General features: G+C 35.9%; 1 protein-coding gene across 1 annotated transcript; it reads right to left on the bottom strand.

Annotated features, from left to right (window-relative positions):
- Nucleotides 1-7,830: 7,830 nt before the first annotated feature.
- Nucleotides 7,831-8,595, bottom strand: LOC149256610 (uncharacterized). The gene has a single exon (XM_089457468.1). It carries the CDS (start codon nucleotides 8,412-8,414, stop codon nucleotides 7,932-7,934), a length of 483 nt encoding a protein of 160 aa, XP_089313594.1. The 5' UTR covers nucleotides 8,415-8,595; the 3' UTR covers nucleotides 7,831-7,931.
- Nucleotides 8,596-8,986: the final 391 nt, after the last annotated feature.

The raw sequence follows: 8,986 nt of genomic DNA, 5'->3' as shown, positions 1-8,986 counted from the left end.
AGTATCTTCCATCTTTTTACAAAGCAATAAGCACCCTACACGCAAGTTCGCACCATTGGCCTTTCAGCGGATCAGTTTTCCCCACTTTGAATGGTTGGTTTGACCAGCAGAAGTATCACATCAACTCGCTATTCCGCATAAGGAGCTGCCCGTTTCACAATGGCTGTTTGGCAAACATTATTGACCAAACTAAAGCGCATCATGGGCTTGCACGGATTCACCGATTCACCATGGTCACGGTACATTCATTGGGTATTGGGTATAGACGGACTAATTGCTAAGTCCGTAGTCTAACTATATTGTTTTTTTCTTTAAAAATTATGGAATTCACCAATTCACCTTGGTCACGGTACATTCATTGGGCAGTGGGTATACACGTAATAATTATTAAGATGATTATATTGTTTTTTTTTTTTAATTATGGAAATTCTAGTAAGATTTTGATAAAATTTATTAGGATTTTTGTAAATCCAAATTATAGCTATTAAATTTCAAGGTTTTGGGTGTCTTACAAGTTTTTGATGGTGTTGAATCTTTTTGCACCATCAAAAATATGATTCAAAAACTGGTACTACAAGATTTCTTGACTTTTTTTCTGTGTGGATTTCGGTCACTTTTGGTTGTTTGAGCAATTCCTCTGCCTTGGTAGACACTTCCATTACTAAGCATGTTGTTTAGTGTATTCTAAGGAGGTCATGTTTTTGCCCCGAAAAATAATAAAAATTTTGACATGATTTTGAGAAATTTGGTGGGTTTTTTTGAAAATCCAAGTTATCATTGTCAAGCTTCGGGATTTCAGGCGCTTCAGGGATTCTTGATGGTGCTGAATTCATTTCCACCATTAAAAAATGATTTTAACACTCCTATAGCCAGGTTTCTTTAAGAATTTTTCATTGGATTTCAGGAAAGAAATTTTTCGTTGATGAAATTGTGACCTCACAACCTCATTACTAAGGTGTGTGTCTTTGGATCTAATGGATCTATTTGAGGATTCATTTCATATAGAATATAAATAATTATGGCTAAGGAAATTTTTTATAAAGTCTAATATTGTCGAAATTTTCAAAAAAAAATCTAATGGGAAGGATGTGGTAGTAAATTTTATATTTATAGAAATCACTAGATTGTATCTCAACTATCTTACCTAAAGTATGGGCACATAATCATTCAAAAATCGCTGGAGGTCTAACCAAAGGCTTCGATTTGACCATAATGGTTAGATTTTACACAAAAGTCATCAGAGACGAAACTTGTGGAGGAAAGAGTAGAGGATTGGTGACGGACACTCATGGTGAGGGTGTGAGGGAGATAGAGGAGAAAACATTTGTTGGTGCAAGATGGACATAAAAGAGAGTGAGCATCCATGAGCGTGGGCATATGTAGCTCTCATGTGGATAGAAATAGAACAAATGAGTGTTCTTAGACACATTGACCTGTGTGGTTGTGATTCCCCAGCTTGGTGAGAGAATTCAACAATGAGGTCTTTAACCTGAGATAGAGGGCCAATAAATACTAAGTAATTTTTCTGATATATGCACTAATAACAGGGGAGTATCGAGGAACTACTAGATTAGCAAAGGTCTCCCATTTTGTCGTGCAAGCCCACAGTGGCACACTGTGATTAAGAACAGGCCTTGCCTCAATATGTTGAAAGACCTTCTGATGATTTATGTGTGGATGAAGGAGAATGGCCTTCATCCTTACACCACTTGTAGCAAGAGAAAGAATTTCCCTTTGGGTATTCGCTGTGTAGAACAATTGAGAAACCACTCATAATAGTTGGGAGACTTTGGCCTTAGTGAGAATTCCAATGAATTGATGAGTTTGACGTGATGAAGAGAATGGCCCTCATGACTCTACCTTGTAATGATGATTAAGAAATTCCCTTATGGATTTTTGGTCTGGCTTGGGGCTGGCTAGCTGCAAAGGATAAAACAAACAACAAAGCCTATGTGTGGTGGAACATGGCTCACCCTTCATTAGTTGCAAACAATGTTTGATCCTAATACGATAAGTGCCCTTATGGACTTTGAATCTATAATGCAAATCATATTCAATGAAATAGAAATAATGTTGTTAAACTGTGTATATTTATGGACTTTCCTGTTGAAAAGAAATTCTAGTACATGTGATTCCTACTCATGGTCTGATGTGGTATATTAGTTGTGATGACTATGCGATATTCTTATTCTTGCTTGTGGATCTTAATGTGCTCTTATGATGTGTTATTCATAATCAAAGCATGGGTTTGATATATTTTTAAATGCAGTTAGTGTTAATGTTTATGGTTGTATAAACCTTTATTCAAGTAAGATATTATCACTGAGAAGATAGTGGATGCCATCCCCTTAGCCTCTCAGACAACCATTATGGTTGGTTGATTGAGTAACACTCTTAGTGACTCTCAACCTAGGGAGCTTAGTCTACTTTACACAAACTAAAGAAATTTTGAGTCTATGGTTTATGATCAGAAGGACTTGTTGATATGTGGACCCAAATGTAAAAGTCAAAACCTTGATTAAAAAGGGAGGAATTAGGCTCTAAGATGGTTGGATCCTTGGCTTGATGTGGGCTTATGTGGCCTTTACTAGCCCAGTTAAGGGATTGAATGAGTATGTTGTATCCATGCTTTAATGTTAATTAGTTGTAAGGGTTCCTTGTTTTGTATCAAAAGGTTTGAAGGCCTCAGATGAGGGTAAATTGTGAACAATGGCCTCTTTGAATCTTTGAAGAAAGGTCTCAAAAATCACTATGGAATGAATGAATTTTGACACCTTTTTGAGTTGGTGACAACCACTATTTCATTAGAAGTATTCTAGGCAATTTAATGGGTTATCTAAGTCCCTTTTAGTCTTGAGGATTGGCCGATAAATTTTTTGTATAAGCCTATTTGGTGTGTAGGGACCTTTAGCCCAAACCTTGGTCACGTGGGTTGAAAAGAGCTATGACCAAGGGATTAGCTATTAGAAAATCAGAAAGGTAGAAAGGTTTTCTTATGATGATAATTACTTGTGATATTCTTATGCTCTTATTAACTTTCTTATGTTCTTCTTTTACCTTTGTTTCAACAAGAAATTATCAAAAGCAAAACATGAAGATCAGGAACATCAGATGTAGGTGTACAACCAGGGCTAAAACCCCTATATAGGGGAGAACCCAGTTAATGAGCTCTTCCTTCAATAGATTGAAAATCAAGATGAGATAGACCAAGACTCTAGACCCACAGACCTTCCTCCTCCACCAAGTCAGCCCCCCCTCCTTGGAAATATCCTTTTCTTAGTCTTCCAAATGTCAGGCCTTCAAAGTGCAGCTTCAATCCAAAACTTTGATCCAACAGCAAAATTTTCTCCCCAACAACTACAGAATTTGGGCCTCCCCAGTAACTGCAAAATTTCGGTCTTCCAGCAAAACTCCAGAACTTCGCACATGTAAGATGAGAGAGAGAGAGAAATCGAATTCTTGACCTTGAAAGAGACCTTCTTCTTTGCCCTTAGACTTGTCCTCCTCTTCCTTGGAATTTCACACTTTTCTAGCTACAATCTTCTGCAAATCGAACTTGCTTGACTTCCTCTCCAAATGAGGTTGAGTTGCTCCAATATATAGGCTTCTTGTGAGGTCGAATTACCCTGTTTTAGGCCGACTTGTCCTTCCTTGAGGTCGACTTGGTGGAGGAGGCCTAGAAGACCTAAAATACAATAAAATAAATTTCTTCTTTGACAAATAAATCCCAAGAAAGGTTCTTTACATTATGACATGGACAAGGACACTTGACACAAACCCTAGAAGCATAAAATGGAGGCTTTGACCTAAAAACAATCGACCCAAGCATGAAACCCATGCTTTAATAAGTCAATTTTAATAAAAATAAAATTTCATTTTCTTTCTTTTGATAAATACATTACATTATAAAATTATGAAGACCGAATCTAGTTACATTCTTCAACATTAACAAAAGGGGACTTTGGCATGAAGTCTGTTCATTGAAATTGCCTAAAACAAGAAGGATGCAATGAATAATTTTTGATGGCCTAATTAACAAAGATATCAACTAATGAGGAGGTGGATCTTTATTAGTTGATGACGCATCAACCAGACTGACCAAAGTCAATAAGGATGTAGTGGAGAATTTTTGGTGGCTCGATGACCCAATTAGAAAAGATGTCAGCAAACGAGGGTGCAAATCTCTACTACTTGACAATTTTTCAACTAAATTGGTTTAAGTGAAGGAAAGTGTGGTGAAGAATCTTTTGTGGATAGTGGCTCAATGGTTTGTTAATTGACCTAAGGAGACAAGAATTGAATTCTGATAAGAGCCATAGATGGGTGCTAGTGGGATCTAAGAACTGAAAGACACTAAGGATTTGGTGTTTGTCGATATCTAGACATATAAACATCTAAATTTTCTTATAAATATACCTTAATTAAAAACCTAGATCTAAATCTCAGCATGATAGGCCACCTAGCTACTACATGTAGTCCATATGAGCATTGTCAATCCCTATGGGTAAGTGGGCACTGATGAGGTATGATGATGCATCATGATGATGTGGCATTAGGCTAGATTTGGATGATGTGGCATGGTGACATGGCGAAATTGGTACGTTAGAGTTGATATGGTGACTCATCTGTCACGTGCCATCGTGAGGGAACTGGAGTATGAAAATATGGAAATACGAATATTTGTTAAAATGGGTGTTTTTGGTTTTCTAGATCCAAATGGATTCAAATCTCCTCATTTGATAGAGATGTGTCCATCAGTTGATGTTCATCATCTAGATTATCAAAAGGTGCAAGGATTTTTTTGAGGTTCTTGAAGGTGTATTAGCCAAGTGGCATATTGGTTTAATAGCCAGATTCACAAGCATGTTAGTTGATGGGTATCGAGAATTTGTCAAGCAATAGGAATGGTTATCTAGGATCTATAGAGATCAAGAAGACTAGAAATCCATAAAAATATTACAATAGGGCTTTATGGGAATCTCATATCTAGATGCAAGGGGGCATTAGCATGTCTAGCAAGGACTTGGCCCTACTTCCAGATCCATATGGATTTGAATCTCCATCATTTGATGGATATGTTTCCGTTGGTTGAGCTTCATCAACCATATCAGGAAAGGTGCAAGGATCATTATCAATGTTTCCTGGTGGCATATTAGCCCAATGTTGTATTGGCCCAATGGCCATATTAACATGCATGTGAGTTGATGGGTATTGGGAATTTTTCGAGTGATGGGAATGGTTATTTGAGATCTGTAGATATCAGTAAGACCATAAATCTGAAATATATATATATGATAATAGGGATTTATAGGAATCCCAAATTTGGATGCAAGTGGACAATGACATGTCCAACAAAGACATGGACCTATGCAATGGTGACACATGGGTAGAGCACTGCCATGTGTCTACCACATAATGTTGATGTGATGTCTGAAAGAATAAATTCTTCAAGAGGCCAAACTTTGAGTCTAGAATTTGGATATGGATGAAATTTATATCATTGGAAAGCTCTTGATGAGTAGAAGATGATGTTGGTCTCATAAATGAATTTCAAAGTGGTTGAAGGAATATGTTTTTTTATAACCCCACTTCCTTAAGATGACTTAGGGGTTTGGGTACATTACAGAGTTGTATCAAAGATATGGTTCAAACACTAGGCCTAGAGAGTTATAGATACACCATAGAGATGAATTTGGAGAAAGGAAAATAATTTACTAGATATGTTTGGTAGCAATAATGATTGTCTATATTTGACCTTGGTCAAAGGATCATGTTGCTTGGATTGGAGTAGCTATGCAAATGCAAGAGTGCTCTCTAGGAAAGGAGAGTCATGCTTGGAAAAGTTGTGCCTTGAGGAAGAATGGACTCTTGCAAAGGATGTTGATCTAGGAACCGACAAGGTATAAGTAAAGAGGAAAGATGCAGTGGACGAAATTACAATATATATGTGTATGTTGGACACCTAGTTTGGATGGCAAGTCATTTTTCCTTGAAGTGAATGGATGAGGCACCTCATTCCTAGAAGAGAGTGTGCTTGTTTATGCTGATTGACTTGCATACGGACAAAATCATATCTAATATCTAATATAATGCACTGGGAAAACCCCTCAATACTTAAATTCAAAAGAGTGAAGGGAACTCTACTTGAATGGTTCATGACACAATACTTGCTAAAGTTTTGCAAATGGGGTAGCAAGCTAAGTGGTCTTGATTATGGGGAAAACTCCACAATTAATTGTGCTTGAGCCAAAGACGATTTGGGATGGGTGACCTCCTAGGAAGTTTTGGTTATCGGGTGCAAGCCCTGGAAGTGATGATTGACACAATGTGATTCATTTCACTAGTTTCAATCCCACTTCTTCACCCTAATTCATTTCACTAGTTTCAATCCCACTTCTTCACCCCTACTTCATTTCACTAGTTTCAATCTCACTTCTTCAATCCCATTTCATTTCACTAGTTTCAATCTTACTTCATTTCACTAGTTTCAATCCCACTCCTTCACCCCTACTTCATTTCACTAGTTTCAATCCCACTTCATTTCACTAGTTTCAATCCCACTCCTTCACCTCTCCGAGCACCCAAAAAATGATATCTAATATAATGCATTGTGTAAACAATAATTTATATTAGAAAGTATGATTTAAAAAAATGTAATAGAAATTTTACATTTATATAAACTTAATGTTAGAAAACATAGTTTGTTAATATAATGCATTGTGAAAACAATAATTTATATTAGAAAATATGATTTATAAAAAGCTTACAATTACAAAACATAGTTTGTTTCTAGTTTAAAAAAATGATATCTAATATAATGCATTGTCAAAACAATAATCTATATTAGAAAGTATGATTAAAAAAAATGTAATAGAAATTTTACATTTATAAAATCTTACAATTAGAAAACATAGTTTGTTTCTTGTTTAAAAAAATTAATTACCATTAAAAAAACATGGTTGGTTTCTCATTTAAAAAAATTAATCTATTTATTAAAAAAATATAGAAAAAGTAAGCTTTAAATTAATCTATTTACTAAAAAAAATATAGAAAAAGTAAGCTTTATATTTAAAAATAGCAAAAACTTTAAAATATTTTTCACTCTTTTAATTGGATTGGATAATAGCTATTAGCAAATTGGAAGACAGATTAATTTAGGTGATCTACAATAAAGATTCATATATATACTTACTGTTAGAATAAATTTGGAATTTCTTGATAGGTAGAGATCAATGGAAGCTTATATGCATTATTTACATATTTTTCAGTTTGTCATATTAATAAATTCGATGCAATTTTTCTTTCATTATTTCTACATCGATTTAAATAGACAAAATAAAATATTAATATTTAAAATAAGTAAACTCCTATTAAAAAATTTGTTTTAATTTTTTTAAATTTTGAAAAACTATTATATTAACTTTTAAAAAATGTGTATTTTTATATTTTTCTTGTATTAAACTTTTTTTTTCAAAGAAAAAATCGACATAGATTTATATTAAAAAAATATAAAAGTCTTCAAATACATATCGCTGAATATTGAGCTGAAGATAAACCCCACAAAATTACAGAAAATGATACCGATAATCATCCATATCTGAAACAGGATAAACCTATACATCACATCAACAGAACCCGCTTCTCCAGATTATACAAAAACTAGAACGAACATCCCTTCAATGATTTCATAACAGATAACATCGATTCGAATTAAACTTTATATAATCAAGTTTTTACCTTATCGATTCGAATTTGTATTTAGTAGCTATGGTCAATATATGGGGGAGCAATGACAGACTTTTGCCACAGAGATTTAGGATAATTCAACCATTTATTTAAGCTCAAAAACCCCAATATCATATTTATGCTGCAGAATTCATACATCTATTAAAAATTCCGGCAAATATGCCCGAGAAGAGAAAGCGAGGGTTTCAGCAGAGTAAACGCCTGGATGCGTTGAAGATCAGGACAGGGAAGACAAGCACATTAACCGAGATAGCGAGCCTGTAAGCGGAAAAATAGTCCTTATAACTCAATGAACATGAACATGGAGGCCCTCCACCTTCTACATCTTCATCGCCCGTATTCATCAAATCGCTAGAAACGTTTTGTAAGAGGAGCAGCCGGCGTTGTATGAAGTCCAGGTGGGTTTCTGTTATGAATGCAAAGGCGAGAGCAACAATGGCGGATAGGCAGGCAACAGCAGAGAGATAGACGTGAGGAGGAAGCCAGGAGATGCCATGTCCACAACTGTTCGGCTGAGAGGGAGAGTGAGAATGAGTACTCAACAGAGACCCCAAGACTGCAAGCTGGAATACAACATAAACACCCACTAGCACAGACGTATCAGCTGAGCTCTTCGATTTCATTCGGATGATCTTACTAAATGACGGGCCAGACGATGAATTCTTCATTTTCCCCAAAATCGGTTACACAAATTGAATGCCAATCAAACATATGAATGAATTGGGATACTGGGGGGTTATTTAAGGGAAGGCAGCATAGGAAAGTGGCCGGATATTTCCGTGAGATGTTGCAGTGGTTTCCTTGTACCGCCGAGGCAGAAGGAAGGAAGTAACGCCAGAAGGAAGGAAGTAACGCCCCATTTTCCTTAGTCGAGTTATCCCTTTACATTAATATTCTCCGGCATCCATTTGGTTTCTTCCATGCTTTTACAAAGAAATAAGCACTATACACGCAAGTTCCCAGTGCCTTCGCCTATCAGCGGATCAATTTTCCTCGTTTTGAATGGTTGGTTTCACCAGCAGAAGTATCACATCAACTCAATGTTCCACATAACGAGCTGCATAACGGTTTCGACGGATTCACCACGTCATCAGAGTCACGGTACATTCATTGGTTAACCGGTCATAAATAATCAGTTTGCCAAAAAGTATTTAATGTTTTTATACATACGTGACTCAGCGAATTTCACATTCCTGATAACAAATAACCAACCAGCCATAAAACATTTAATGCCTGTATA

The sequence above is a fragment of the Pinus tabuliformis genome, chromosome 7, assembly GCF_031772625.1.
Source record: "Pinus tabuliformis cultivar Carrire ecotype Pingquan chromosome 7, CPIR1, whole genome shotgun sequence".
Classification (NCBI taxonomy): Eukaryota; Viridiplantae; Streptophyta; class Pinopsida; order Pinales; family Pinaceae; genus Pinus; species Pinus tabuliformis.
Note: the sequence above shows the minus strand (reverse complement) of the source record. Positions and strands in the feature narration are given on the sequence as shown.

Coding starts and splice junctions, on each gene's coding strand:
- LOC149256610 (XM_089457468.1), bottom strand. CDS start 8,414: ATGAAGAATTCATCGTCTGGCCCGTCATTTAGTAAGATCATCCGAATG.